Raw genomic sequence first — 16290 nt, forward strand, 5'->3', positions numbered from 1 at the left:
AGTGTAAAATTAAAAATACAAAGTATTTTGAAAATCGGACAAGACACTCTCTCGGCATTTGCATTGGATGGCTTGGTCGGGAACGCACCAGCCGGTCGGATTAAATTTTTAAATTTTGTTTGGATTTATGTCCGAAAATGTGTAAAAATAATGGAAAACTTAAAAATTAGTGAAGGCCCAATCCTCGTTATAAACAAAGGCCCATCAAAAGATGGTTATGTGGCAATGAATGATTTAAATACTTATAATTAGCTTAAAACATTGAAAGTGTGGGACCCAATATCTTGGTAATCCAGTCTGGTCCGTTTTCAAATAGAGACCAGTCCTATATTTTACCTTCTGCAGATGATACAAATTCCTTCAACGTATATTCCCAGAAAAATTATCTCTCTGAGCAAAAACCCTAGAAAATCCTAATCTCATCGATCAAAGCAAGACGATGACTGGTCCCAACACTGTTTCTGGTAAATTCTGCTCCATCTTTTTTTTTCTCTCTTCCGAATTGGAAGTTGAGATGATGTATGAATCTGGTTTTCTAATCTAAATTGATCATGAGATTCTGTGTTTTACTTGTTTTGGTTTTGAGAAATTTTCAAGCCAATTTGGTTATTATCGTCGCAGATTTTTTTTCTTCTGGGGTTTAGTGGTGATTTAGTGAGGTTGATCGCGTTATTACCGATGTGTTATGTTTATGTTCGATTTGGTTTGAACAGTAGTGTGGTTAAGTTGTGCATCTCATGTTATATGGAATCTATGTGTATGTGTGTGTGTTAGGTGATGAACATCGTTCGGACATTGACGAGAGCAAAGTCAAAGCACCGAACATGTTCGAACGAGCCAAAGAGGAGATCGATGCTGTTATTGGTGCTATTCATCAACGCAAGAGTTCCAGGTTTTGGTTTTTGTTTCTCTCTCTCTCTGTGTAATTCTATGATATGATGGATCAGAGTTTCAATCGTTTTGATTTTGCAATGCTTTATGTTGTTAGGGACGAATCTGACAAGATGGAAATCAAATCCGAGGAGAAACCGAATGTGATGAGAAGGGCCAAGGAAGAAATCAAATCTCTCTTCCATTCCAAGGAGAAACCTCATCGCCATCATCATCATCATCACCACAAAGAAACTCATGGAAGGAGTGATGATATTGACGAGAACACGCCTGTTAACGAAGTGAAGGCTCCCAATGTTTTCGAGAGAGCCAAGGAAGAGATCGAGGCCGTCGTTGAAACCATTCATCCCAGGAAGAATGAGGCTGGCGGTTCTGATTCTCCTAAGCGTTCTCCCTCTGTCTCACCTGACAAGGAAAGAGCTGGACTCGGATGCTCTCTTGGGAAGGGGCTGGAAAAGATTTGTTCTCCTTGGGGTAGTAATAAAAAAGACTGAATCATTCATATGATTGATTGATGATCATGAACTTGTTTGCTAGCTGTTGTGATAAGATTTGGTTTGAGTTTTCAGTGAGTTTGTTGATTTTGCAAGTACTCTGAAATGTTACCTTAACAGACCAAATCTTGTTTTATTTTATGTTTCAGTCTTAACTTGTTTTATAGATGTTATGTGTATAAGTATAACTCTGTTCCTACAAAATCTTAATATTTCGAAAGTTGCAAGAGGTTAATATATATCATAGTTTTGGAATTTAGAGGGTTTAGGATGTAACCACAGAGATGGAATGTGAAAGACGAGAACCCTATTTTTTTGTACTTTCTGATGTCATCTTTTTTTCAAAATATCGTTGAGAAGTGCGTTAGATGAGAAGAACATAGAGTGAAAGAATGCTGTCTTTAAACGAAGGTTTGGTTATTTTCCATTGTTGATGGGAAATTCATGTCGTGCATCTGTCACGGAAAAAATCTACGAGGGCAATAACACTCTGCTTCTTCAGATCACTCTAATCCAGATCATTCTCTGAGAAAGGCTTCAGATATCATTGCTCAAGAATTATCCAAAGAAGCTCACGAGAAGGACAACACCAGCAAGAATCCAGCTATTGTCATTGCTTTGAGAGAACCAATCATGAGGCGTAACATGGACAATCATGCATACGATCTTCTTGGTCATAAGACACCAAACATTCACGCTGAGCTGTAATATATGACAAGGAACTGTTTGATGGGATTATTCAAAGATGGCATTACGACCAGAGGAAAGCGGCTGAGCCGACTAAGATCTTTGTCGGGGTTGTTGAAGGTGACATTCACTCGGTGCTACGCATAGAGACCTGAACCCTGAGATGCCTTGTAGGTTCATAAAGATGATGATTTCTCTCTCAATTCTATTGACTCTGTGATGCAGCTTGGCTTATGTTTTCCTTTTCGGCTTTGGCTTTATCATCTTTTACTAATTATGTTTCAGTTAAGTTTCCATTATTTAAGGAGGTTTAGAATAAGACTTATGGATATAATGTTACGTCATAATCTTTAAGGACTTAGGAATTTTCCTAGTAGTATATATAGTGAATTGATCTCTTAGGTTTATGAGAGATACATTATTATTATTATTGATTTTATAAAACGAAGCTTTGCTTTCAACTCTTGTTTACGGCTAGATCATAGGTGATCTCAACGGATTCAAGCTCGTAGGTTCTTTTGGGCATTCTTAGACTAAACAACTGCACCTACAACTATCGGTTACTCTATCAGTTGGTATCAGAGATAGCCGTTTAGATTTCTCAATCTAAACTTCGATCATGGCACCACGGAAATTGAAGGATGATCAACTTGAAGAAATTCGTCTCATGCTCGAGGCGTTTACTCCTAGATTACAAGCAGCTCTACAAACGTCTGTAACCACCGCTTTACAAACAATATTACAGGATCAGCACAATCAACGTGCTGCACAGGGAGAAAGCCCTCTAAATTGGCAACAACATCGCAGTGCTCAACTCGATGCATCGGATGATGAAGGTTTGGTCGAGAACGTGTTCGCTGATCACGATCATGACCAACAGGGTCAACGTGCTGTCCACCATAATGAACGTCTAAACGTTCAGGGAGATGAACATGACCACCGAGCAAACCAACCTAACCTTTGGGAGACAAGCTTTCGATCAGACATACCAGAGTTCCATGGAACCCTAAACCCTGAAGATTTTATCGATTGGTTAAACACGGTCGAAGAAATTCTTGAATTTCGACAAGTTCCGAATGATGTGAGGGTTTTTCTGGTAGCTACACGGTTCAAGGGACGAGCTATTGGCTTGGTGGCAACAACTCAAAGAGTCTAGACGACAAGACAACAAGCCTCGCATTGATACATGGGATCGCTTGACAAAGCATATGCGTCGAGGATGCTTACCATCAACTATGAACGTACCTTGTACAATAAGTTATAAAACCTACGCCAAAGTTCACGCTCAGTTGATGAATATGCAACAGAGTTCTTCTATATGACGGCAAGGATGACATCGGGTGAAACCGAGAACCAATTAATCTCTCGCTTCATTGGAGGTCTTCGAGTACAACTACAAGTCGCGCTTGCCCAGTTCAACCCGACCTCGGCTTCGGAAGCTCACCAACGTGCCATCTCCATGGAACTTCAACTTTGGCCATCACGGAACTCAACGTCACGCAATCGTCCTCAAAACCAAAACGATAACAAGGCTCAAACTGTTTCTGATGGTGCGACCACAACGTACCGACGCGAAAAAACTAGGAAACAACTCTGATACAAACTCCAATTCATGCCCAGCATGTACCAATGCTTTGCGATGCTTTTCTTACGGAGAAAGATGCCACATCCAAACTGCTTGTCCTAAACAGACAAAGCGCAGTCTCATCATCCAAGAACAAGAAGATGACGCTCCTCAGTATGATGATTGCGACGCAAATCAAGATGACACAACAGACGTTCTACAGGGTGATACTGGCCTTTGCCTTGTCATTAGTAGAAATTGTCTCCTGCCAAAAGCTTCACAGGAGTCGTGGTTACGTACTAATCTTTTTCGCTCAACCTGCACGATCAACGGAAGAGTTTGTAAACTCATCATTGACTCGGGAAGTTGCGCCAATGTCATATCACATGATGCAGTACAGAAGCTAGGCTTGGAAGTTAGACCACATCCATCTCTTTATACACTCACGTGGCTTAATAATAGAACGGGGATAAAGGTGTCCAAACAAGTCTCTTTGTCCTTCTCCATCGGGCATTACAAGGAGTCTGCAATGTTTGACATCGTTCCTATAGACGCTGGCCACCTACTATTAGGTCGACCATGGTAGTTTGACCGAGACGCTGTTCACCGAGGGAAAGCTAATACTTACAGCTTTGTTTTCGGCAATCGTACGATTACATTGCTCCCATCGCAAGAGCAACCAGAACCAAGCGACCACAACAGTAAAACAACCCTCAGCACTCGAGCAGCGAAATCATTGTTAACAATCCCTAAGGAAGAACTTCAACAACACATTAATGAAAGCAATATCTTGTGGGCTCTTTTTTCCTTACTGTCGAGACACCCGCTCTGACCGCTTTCATTCCTCTGCTTCAAGAATTCAGTGATGTGTTTCCGGATGAACTACCCAGCGACTTACCACCTTTGAGGGACATACAACATCATATCGATCTGGTTCCTAACGCTGTCTTGCCTAATAGACCACATTATCGAATGAGTCCACATGAGCACAACGAGCTACAAAGATAGGTTGAGGATCTCCTTACTAGAGGACATGTGCGCAAAATTTTAAGCCCGGCCGCCGTCCCAGCTTTACTCATTCCAAAGAAAGACGGTACGTAGCGAATGAGTGTTGATAGTCGAGCCATCAACAAAATCATGGTTTGTTATAGGTTCCCCATACCACGGTTAGATGACCTCTTAGATCAGATCGGTCGTGAAACCATGTTTACCAAACTCGATCTCAAAAGCGGTTATCACCAAATCGGAATTCGGCCTGGTGATGAGTGGAAAACGGCTTTCAAAACGCTTGAGGGACTTTTTGAATGGACTGTCATGCCGTTTGGACTCTCTAATGCTCCTAGCACATTCATGAGAGTTATTAATCAAGCCCTTTGCCAATTCATTGTTGTCTACTTTGACGATATCTTGATCTCAGCAGCGACCTCGATAGCCATCTCAGCCATCTACATGACATGCTCAAAGTCCTCTGTCATGAAAAATTATATGCAGCACAGCGTAAGTGTATTTTCGGCGTCAATCATGTCCTTTTCTTGGGATACATCGTCTCGAGTCAGGGTCTCCAAGTCGATCCAGGCAAGGTAGAAGCTATCAAGTCTTGGCCAATGCTGCTCAGACTTAGTGAGGTTCACAGCTTCCATGGTCTCGCCTCATTTTATCGATTATTCATCCACCATTTTAGCAACATAGCATCGCCTCTCACAGACTGTATGAAAGGCACGTCCTTATCTAGGACGTCTGAAGCAAACTCTGCCTTTGAAGAACTCAAGCAATGATTAGTTTCGACTCAAATTTTGGCGCTTCCTGATTTTACTCAGGTTTTCAAGCTCCATTGCGATGCTTGAAAACTTGGTATTGGCGCAGTCCTCAGTCAACATGGCCGGCCAGTGGCTTTTTATAGTGAGAAAATTGCAGGATCGTGTGCAAGATACAGTACATACGACATCGAGTTTTATGCTATTGTCCAAGCTATTAAACATTGGCGTCATTATCTCTTCCATCAGGAGTTCATTCTTTATACAGATCATGATGCTTTGAAACACTTGGGAAGTCAAGATAAAATCTCTGCACATCATGCTTCATGGATAGCGTTTCTCCAGCAATTCAATTTATTTATCAAGCATCAATCCGGCAGAATAAACAAGGTGGCTGATTCTCTAAGCCGTCGCCATTCTTTGGTTGCTACATTACATGTTTCAGTACCGGGTTTTGTTGTACTACCCGAGCAATATGCTTTGGATCCTTTCTTTGGTCCAATTTGGACGTCTTTACATGCTGGCGACCGTTTGGAGTTCGTCCTTCATGAGGGTTACATCTTTCGTGGAAACTGTTTGTGTATTCCTGAAGGCAGCCTCCACATTAAGCTTATCAAGGAACTACATGACGAAGGTCACGTGGGCAAGGATCGTACGCTTCAGCTTGTAACGGATGCCTATTTTGGCCGACGTTACGTCGGGATGTCGTTTGTTTTGTCAAAAGATGCGTTGTCTGTCACAAGTCTAAAGGTCATGCGACCAATAGCGGGTTGTACCTTCCTCTTCTTATTCCGACTCAGCCGTGGACAGATGTCAGTATGGATTTTGTCTTAGGTCTTCCACGTACCCAGCGTGGTAATGATTCTAATTTCACCGAGGTCGATCATTTCTCGAAGATGGCACATTTTATCCATTGCAAGAAGACGACGGAAGCAGTCCAGGTGGCTATTCTTTTCTTTCGTGAGGTATACATGTTGCATGGTTTACAGCTTTCTATTGTGTCTGATCGGGATTCAAGGTTCCTGAGTCACTTCTCGCGTTCCTTGTGGCGACTGCTTTGCACTACTCTTGACATGAGTTCGGCTTACCATCCTCAATCTGATGGACAAACAGAGGTTACTAATCGAACTCTTGGTGACATGCTTCGCTGTTTGGTTATTGAAAACATTCGGTCGTGAGATTCAGTTCTTTGCCAAGTCGAGTTTTCTCATAATCGGGCTCTTAATCGCAGTACACATTTCAGTCCGTTTCGTGTTGTTTATGGTCTTGTTCCTCGTGGCCCGACAGACCTTGGCATTGCTTGGAATTTGACGAGGGATCACGGTCAGGCTTTGGACTTCGTGGCACAGGTCTCTACCATTCACAACCAAGTCCATGACAACTTACAACTTTCTTCCGCCAAGTAGAAGAGTTCAGCTGATCATCATCGTTGTGATACTCAATTCAAAGTGGGCGATCGGGTTTGGGCAGTCCTGACTCGTGATCGTTTTTCTCCTGGCGACTACAACAAACTCAAGTCAAGGAAGATCGGTCCGTTAGAAATCCTTGAGAAGATCAACCCAAACGCGTACCGGCTGGCATTACCTCAGGATGCTCGCTTTTCAGATGTCTTTAACGTGAAGCATCTCATTTCTTTCGTCGCACATGACGATAATGAAGATCCGAGGTCGGATCTTTCTCTACCCTGGGTGACCTGATGCAGCGTGGCTTATGTTTTCCTTTTCGGCTTTGGCTTTATGATAGACCGTGGATTTTACCCATTTTCAACCATGGTTTATGAATGTTTTAAGATATATTATTACTATATAGAGTCTATTTAAAGTAATTAAAGGTTCATGTACTATCTGGAAGGAAATGATGTATTTGGAGTTTTTTGGAAATCTTTGGAGCTTCGCTGGAAGCAAGAGATGGTCGACAGTCAAATTCAGTATCGACCGACAGTTACCACCAAATATCGATCGATGTTGGGAATCTCACATCGATCGATTATGAAGCCATCCGAGAATTAATGACAAATTAGAAGATTTCAAGTTTCATAAAAGTTTTAATAATTACATCATTAGTCCATGGCCGCCTTTTAGGCTATTTATTAGGATTTTGTATCATTTTAGAGGTAGACTTGCCTAGAGACCTTTTTAGTCCTAGTTTGGAGGAGGCAAGAAGCCACCATTGAAAGAGGAGAGCTTAGGATTAGAGAGATAGATCATCTACTGCAAAACAGAGAAGAATTTGAACTCCCTTGCTTTCATTATTTCTGTTACTTTTGCTATTTATTTTATTTAAGTATTATTCAGACCATCATAACTATGTGTTTCATGAATATGTCTGAGTAGTCGTTACTGTTAGATTTAGGTGTCTCAAATAGGTTGATAAATGTAATACTGACACAACAATTGTTAGGTTGTTTAAAAATATAGTTTAATCGTCTAGTTATGCTTAAAGCTAAGTTTAGGATTGATCTCCCTTCAAACTTAGATCTTAAGATTAATTGGGATCAAACCATTGCTTGACTCAATACCTGAAAATAACTAGAATGATCTAACTGACTAGATACGGACGAGAGTTGGTCTAGTGAGTTAGATAATACAAATTAAACATGTCCATAAAGCTTTCTGAAAGAAGTATCGATCGACGCAGCGATAGCCCTGTGTAATCCTAGAGTCTCTGTGGATTCGATCCCTAAGTACTACATCCGAACCTTTTATTTGAGAGAGTAATTCACTCCTTAGAGTAATTGTGATATCAAATTTGGCGCCGTTGCCGGGGACTCTTTCTTATTACCATTAGATGAAGTTTAGAATTTAATCTAGATTTTGTTACTAAATTTGCTAAAAGTTTTTCCCTCTTTTCCTGCTGACACAGGAGCTTCAAGATGAAAACATGGATTTCAGCCGGACATCGATCGACGAAGCGAGAGCAATATCGAGCGACAAGTCGACAGAAGTATCGATCGACGACGCACATCAAACATCATCTCTTTTTCTGCTGACACATGAGCTTCAAGATGAAAAACATGGATTTTGGCCGGACATCGATCGACGAAGCGAGAGCAATATCGAGCGACAAGTCGATAGAAATATCGGTCGACGACGAACATCAAACATCAATCGACAGCACCCCGCCAGAAGAAGGTAAGTATTCTCTTACCGATGATGCTAATGAAAGAGTAGTCCTAGGAGAACCTAAAGGTCAACTAAGAAACACAAATAACCAAATTATGAATGAACATGGGACTGAAATCCCTGTTTAAATTAAATCTATCTCAGAAAGAGATAATGAATGGAAATTGCCTTTGCAAGACTACTTAAACCCTGGAAGGACCTATTCCAATAGGTCCGCAATTAGACTACCAAAAGATGATACCAAGAAATTCGGGATCAGTCCCGAATACTTAATTATGGTACGTCAAAATCCTTTCTGTGGGACCTTCTCAGAGCGACCGCACGACCACATCGAGTATCTAGAAGAATTGATGAATGATGAGTACAATCGTTGTAAACTCTTTCCATTTTCCTTAGAAGGCGACCCCAGAAAATGGCTAGACCAAATACCAACATGATCTTTGACCTGTTGGAAGGAGATAAGGAGTGCCTTTATAAACCAATTCTTCAATGAGGCGCACTACTGGGATGTAAGGAAGAAAATCTCCACATTCCGTCAAGGTCCACGGGAATCGTTCATAAACGCATGGGAGAGATTCAAGAGCTACCAACTTGAATGCCCCCACCATGGCTATTCAGAGCCGCAACTCATTAATACCTTTTACAGAGGTATTAACCTTCATTACCAGATCACGCTCGACACAGCCAGTGAACAGAACTTCAGTACCAGAAACCCTGAAGAAGCAAAGCGTTTGATCAAAAATGTAGCTACGGGTAGATCCTACCGAAATGATGGACGTAGGGTTAGGAAGGAAAGCTGACCTAGTTGATGAGTCACCTTTACTCGAAATTGAAGAACATCTTGACTCGCCCCATTCTGCTCTTGAGGGACATAACCAATTTGGGATTTACCAAATTGATGATGATACCCTATCTGAACTAGAACAGCAAATAGATTTCGTAGATAGCCAAACCTTGAAAAATAATTATCCTAACCCCGATAGCTTTACCCAAAATTACAAGGCTACTGTTGGATCACGCCAAGACAGAGCGAAATCTAGGCTAAACCAAGCTTTCATGGGAAATCACAAGTTGGCCACTGACCTGAACGGAAAGATAGACTTAATCTTCAGTGAGCTAACGAGGAAGTTCGATGCTTTAAGTGAACACATTAAGAGACTGGACAGTCAGGTCGCGGAAAACGCAACCGCCATCAAAAGAGAAACATGACGTCTCCTTGGCCGGACTGACGCGAATCCAAAACGTCAAATTAATGCCGTGTTATTGAGAAGCAGAAAACGCCTCATTCCGAGGGCAATATAAATCAACAACACAGAGAAACATGCTGTAGTTGAGGAAACCAGTGAAAGTAGGTCACGCCCTATAATCCTCGATGACCCCACTGCCGAGTCCGAAATACCTCAAGGAAGAGAGAGGCCCAACACTGAGGAAGAGGCCATCGACCTCGAGGAAGAAGAAGGAGAAATGGAAGAGGATGTCGAAATTGATCGACAAGAAAGAACAAACGTCGATCGAAAAACCACGGTGAATATCGATCGACACTCTGGAAACAATGTCGATCGACGCCCGACTCCTGCTGAACCGACAGTAGAAAGAGTGTATAGGACTCTATCACCATTCCTTCCTAATAAGACGCAGACTAAGCGAGAGGTAGACAAAGCGATCTGCAAGAAAGTATTCGATAAGATCACGTTGGAAATGCCATTGAGTGATGCGATAAAAGTATCACCTTCAATAAAAAAATATGTAAAAGATATGGTATCCAACAGCTTTCCAGCCACTGAGCGCAGCGTCATGTTAGTTTCTGAGGAAGTAAGTGCAATAATGCAAGGCAAGATCCCGATCAAGAGACCCGATCGGGGCAGTTTTGTTTTGGATTGCAATATACGGAACAAAAATTTTCCTCGATCCCTTCGTGACCTAAGTTCCTGCGTGAACCTCATGCCACATTTTGTCGCAATATCCCTAGGATACGACAAGTTCAAACCTACCAAAATAACTTTGGTTCTAGCCGATAGATCCATTAGAATACATGAGGGAGTGCTTGACGACGTGCCAATAAGGATTAACGGCTGTCACGTCCCAACGGATTTCGTAGTACTGAAATACCAAATTAAACCAAAGGATCCTCTTATTTTGGGTAGATCACTCCTAGCCACTGCAGGTGCGATAATCGATGTCAAGGAGGGTATGATATGTCTAAACATTGGAAACATTCCGATGACTTTCGACATGGATAACCTGATGAGACGACCCTTGATCGATAAACAAACTTTCCTACGTGGATGATATCTGTGAATTGGCTGAAGAATCTTTCATAAACTCATGCTCAGACGACCCTTTGGAGAAAGTACTCACAGCTGGTGAAGAGGAAACTTTCAGTGTCGATAGTAGAGCTGAGAAATACACACGATTACCGGACGCAAGCATGGAAACTGCAAGCGTCGATGACATAGAGGATGACGCTTTGGAAATTAACGTCGATCAATATTTACTAAAAGCTGTCGATCAACAACCATCCTCCTCGAAGGAATGGGATCCCAAAAAGGCACCGAAGATTGAGTTGAAACAGCTGCCCGCTAGACTCAAATATGCTTTTCTCTATAAAGATTCGTATCCAGTAATCGTGAACGCAAACCTCACAAATGGAGAACTTGCATTGTTATTAAATAAACTACGCAAATACAGGAAAGCCCTCGGGTACTCTCTCGAAGACATTCCTGGCATCTCTCCAGATCTGGGCATGCACCGGATTCACCTAGAAGACGGTTCGAAATCGTCAGTGGAACACCAAAGGCGACTGAACCCGAACTTGAAAGAAGTTGTTAAAAAGGAAATAGGTAAACTTCTAGATGCCGGAGTCATTTACCCGATTTCGGATAGCAATTGGGTTAGCCCCGTGCATGTTGTACCAAAAAGGGCGGAATCACTGTGGTGAAGAATGACAAAGACGAACTCATTCCCACGCGAACCGTCACTGGACATCGAATGTGTATCGATTATAGAAAGTTAAACGCTGCTACTTGAAAAGATCACTTCCCTTTACCTTTCATTGATCAAATGTTGGAAAGATTGACAAATCGCCAATACTACTGTTTTCTTGACGGGTACTCTGGATTTTTCCAAATCCCTATACATCCTGACGATCAAGAAAAGACCACCTTTACTTGCCCTTATGGAACATTCGCATACCGCAGAGTGCCATTCGGTCTTTGTAATGCCCCTGCCACCTTCCAACGATGCATGATGTCAATTTTTACTGATATGATAGAAGACTTCATGGAAGTCTTCATGGACGATTCTCAGTATATGGATCCAGTTTCAAAAACTGTCTCGATAACCTATGTAAAGTTTTGGCAAGATGCGAAGAGAAGAATCTCGTTCTAAATTGGGAAAAATACCACTTTATGGTTAATGATGGAATCGTCCTAGGACATAAAGTATCTGCCGCTGGTATAGAAGTAGATCGGGAAAAATTTGAGGTAATGACCGGTCTGCCAGCACCCACAAACGTCAAAGATGTGAGATGTTTTCTCGGACATGCCGGATTTTACAGGAGGTTCGTACAATATTTTAGCAAAATCGCTAGACCTCCCACCTCCCTCCTCTGTAAAGAAGTTAAATTCGACTTCACACCAGATTGCGTAAAATCCTTCGAGGAAATAAAGAAAGCCTTGATAACCGCCCCCATCGTGCAAGCACCTGACTGGAATCTTCCTTTCGAAATAATGTGCGATGCGAGCGATTTCGCTGTAGGAGCAGTTTTGAGCCAAAGGAAAGACAAAAAGCTGCATGCAGTTTATTATGCCAGTCGAACTCTCGACGAAGCACAAAAAAATTACGCGACAACAAAAAAAGAATTGCTAGCTGTGGTTTATGCATTCGAAAAATTCCGTCAATACCTGGTCGGTTCGCGAGTCATCGTCCACACTGATCACGCTGCAATTAAATACTTGATGCAAAAGAAAGATGAAAAACCACGACTCCTGCGATGGATCCTTCTACTTCAATAATTCGACATCGAGATAAAAGATAAAAGAGGAGTAGAAAACGGAGTTTCATATCATCTTTCCCGGATAAGAATAGAAAACGACGTCCCTATCGATGACTTCTTACCAACTGAAAACATTTACCAAACGGAATCGTTCATCGGAAATGTATGTCTCAGTTCAGAGGACCTATCGATCGACGATAACGATCCAATGTCGATCGATTACGACTGTACCAGGTCGATCGACAATGACGTTTGGGTGTCGATCGACACTTCAAATATTCTGAGCGAAGATACTAATCCCAAAACCCTCACCTTCGATATAAAAGTTAACGTCGCACACAACAAGGTGTACCCTGACCTTGATTCCCCCGTGGATGAAAATCTGCATCGAGGAGTGCATGTAGTCGGACAAGGTTCAAAGGACAGACCTTGGTACGCTGATATAGTGAACTATTTAGCTGCCGACATAGAACCCGAAGAGTTGAGAGGGTACACAAGAAAGAAAATTTTAAGAGAAGTTAGGAGATATCACTGAGACGAACCATATCTCTACAAACACTGCTCTGATGGGATGTATAGACGCTGCGTCGCCGATACTGAAATACACGATATTTTATTCCAATGCCATGGATCCGATTATGCTGGGCATTTTGCAACCTTTAAAACGGTATCAAAAATTCTTCAAGCAGGATTCTGGTGGCCAACCATGTTTCGCGATGCTCATGCATTCATAGCACAATGCGAAATATGCCAACGAAGGGGACAATATCAGTAAAAAACACGAAATGGAACATAAATCTATTCAAGAAGTAGAAGTCTTTGACTGTTGGGGGATAGATTTCATGGGACCTTTCCCTTCTTCGTACGGAAATAAATACATCCTAGTCGCTGTTGACTATGTGTCAAAGTGGTTCGAAGCGGTAGCTTCCCCAACGAACGACGCATCTGTAGTTATTAAGCTTTTCAAAAGCATTATCTTCCCGAGATTCGGAATACCCCGAATAGTCATAAGTGACGGTGGTTCCCATTTCATCAACAATTTTTTTGAAGGACTACTCCGTAAGAACGGAGTACACCATAGAGTTGCTACACACTACCACCCATAGACGAGTGGGCAGGTAGAAGTCTCAAATCGACAGATAAGGAAATCTTAGAAAAGACCGTGGGCACAAAAGATTGGTCTAGAAAATTGGACAATGCACTCTGGGCCTACCGGACTGCCTTTAGGAACCACTCCATTTCATCTGCTATATGGAAAATCAAGTCACTTACCAGTTGAGCTGGAACAAAAAGCAGCCTGGGCCATTAAATTATTAAATTTCGACATCAAACCAGCTGCCGAAAGAAGACTCATACAGCTTAACGAACTGGACGAGATTAGACATATAGCCTATGAGAGTTCAAAGATATACAAAGAGAAAACGAAATCATATCATGATAAAAAAGATCATTTCCCGACACTTCGAACCAAATGATCAAGTACTACTGTATAACTCTCGGCTAACGCTGTTTCCCGGAAAACTCTGATCTCGTTGGTCTTGTCCTTTTACTGTTGTGAATGCCAATCGTTATGGAGCCATTACACTTACAATTAATAAAGGAGATGAATTCACGGTAAATGGCCAACGAGTAAAGCATTATTGGGCTAAACCGCCAAATATCAAGCCCATTGACTTAGGCCCCTTTCCCGATAATTAGAAAATTCGAATATCGAGTCAAGCTAAGGACTTAAAATAAGCGCTGAATGGGGAGGCAACCCATTATTTTTAATTTTAGAATTTTTCGAATTATTAGGATTTATAAAAAAAAAAAACAAAATTATCGGAAAACAAAGCCTCTGTCGATCGACAACGACAGCTCGTCATTGATCGACATCGAATGGACAAACACGGGCTCGCTTAAGTCGACACTTAAGTCGACATTCGCATAAACCCGAAAACCCTACGGAAACATTCCCATCTCTTTTCTCTCTAGTTTTTCACCCAAATCCGACGATTCTTGCCCTCATTCCACTCGAATTTTAACCATCTTTCCGTTTAGATCACTTAACTCACACATCATCATGGTATGAACACTAAATTTTTGTTCTTCCTAGGGTTGAAATAAAAATCGGATTTGAACTGAGATTTTAGAGCTTATATCGATCGATTTGAGTTTGAGGAACAATATAATCGATCGATTTAGCGGATTTTCTGCAACATGCAAATCGAATTGCATAATTGTGTTTTTGCAGGTTTTCACGCATGCGATATCGATCGACAACTATCAGTCACATCGATCGATTTTCGCAAAGGCCTGTCGATCGACATCGAGACATTTCTGTCGATCGACAACAACAACTTCACCATCGAACTTCACTAATCTACTATTGTTGGTGAACTTTGTTTACAGGCTGACGAGAGGAGAACGAAGAGGAGATTCAACACCAACAGCCCAGCTCCTGTCCTTGACAGAGACCCTTGGCCGAGACAGCCCGAGGATGGACCTATTCCACTCTTTGACTACTTCGAGGACACGCGAAAAGCAACGAAGAGCTCAGCATGCCGCAACCGTGCGATCGAGGACGCCTGGGACGACTACGACATCATATTCTACAACGCGTGGCTAAAGGTTTCAATAGAACCGAAGCGATTTGTCGATCCAGACGTGGTCCAAGCATTAGGTATCCGATCGGACCTCGAGGACTTGTTCGTTGAGTTGGGTATGGGAAAATTTGCTACTTACCCACAGGTTCTCTACCCGGCGCTGGTCCGTCAGTTCATGGCCACCGTGAACGTCTACTATGCCAATGAGAGGGAAAAGAAGGCTAGCGAGGGCGTCATGACTTTCTTCATCCGCAGCATTCGCTACAGAGTCCCTCTTTTGACTCTCTGCATTATCTACGGGTTCGAGACCGAGCGCCAACATGCCATCGTACCCGACTTTCCAGGGATAAGGACATTTTGGAGCTACATAGCCACCGGTTTCTTCGATGCCACCAAGACCGTTCAGTCGGGCATTTGATACACTAAAAATGAATCTTTGCTACTGTCAAGTTAACAGTGGTAATTGTAATATTTGAGATTCAATCCAGAGGACCAGTTTACTCTTTACTCTTATGAGTTCAATATTAAGCTGAGAAACAAGTGGGATTTTGAGAATTAATTGTGACACGAGTAACAAGAACGCCTAGATGATTCAAATTCAATTTAAATGAAGCTGGCTTAGGGTCATTAATCGGATGTCAATTGCAGAACTGAACAACTATTCAAGTGCGATGAAATGCAGTCTAGAACTCAGATCACTCGGCTAGAACAATCCACTATCGTGATCTTGCTCCCTTTGCATATCGGTCTTGAGTCCTAAGCTCTCGCTTGGAACAAGACGCGATAACAAGCCTTAGAGGCGAGATCTGATTAGTTCACCTAATACCTTAATATCTACTCTCGCTGATTAGGGATACAAAGCTCATTCAATATATGTCAATTTATCTCCTAAGCGGTTAGCTAGGGGATTAAATCAAGGATCAAACATTAAGAGATCAGTTCAATGCAAGCAGTAAGAACAATATGAATGAAGAACAGTTAAGATCACTTATTTGTGTTCAGTTCATGCGGCTAACACCCTACAACCCTAAGCAAGCTTAGCCTACTACTCAATCATAAAGCAGGATGACACAAACATGGTTTCTGAATAATACTGCATATAAAATAAAGTAGAAAGACAAGGGTTCAGGATGATCTTCTAGTGAGGATGAAGCCTTCTCCCTTACAAGTTGCTTAATCCAAAGAAAATAGTTCTAGGT

The 16290-nt window shown here is 41.9% G+C and overlaps 1 protein-coding gene and 2 pseudogenes across 1 annotated transcript; all 3 read left to right on the forward strand.

The window, feature by feature from the left end:
• Positions 1 to 319: 319 nt before the first annotated feature.
• LOC106313472 lies at positions 320 to 1553 on the forward strand. The gene is made up of 3 exons (XM_013751276.1): positions 320 to 464; positions 775 to 892; positions 989 to 1553. Exons 1-3 carry the CDS (start codon positions 440 to 442, stop codon positions 1383 to 1385), a joined length of 540 nt encoding a protein of 179 aa, XP_013606730.1. The 5' UTR covers positions 320 to 439; the 3' UTR covers positions 1386 to 1553.
• A 7727-nt stretch (positions 1554 to 9280) lies between these two features.
• On the forward strand, positions 9281 to 12160 carry LOC106314998 (annotated as a pseudogene).
• An 80-nt stretch (positions 12161 to 12240) lies between these two features.
• Positions 12241 to 15509, forward strand: LOC106314999 (annotated as a pseudogene).
• Positions 15510 to 16290: the final 781 nt, after the last annotated feature.

Source organism: Brassica oleracea, chromosome C9 (genome assembly GCF_000695525.1).
Source record: "Brassica oleracea var. oleracea cultivar TO1000 chromosome C9, BOL, whole genome shotgun sequence".
Lineage (NCBI taxonomy): Eukaryota > Viridiplantae > Streptophyta > Magnoliopsida > Brassicales > Brassicaceae > Brassica > Brassica oleracea.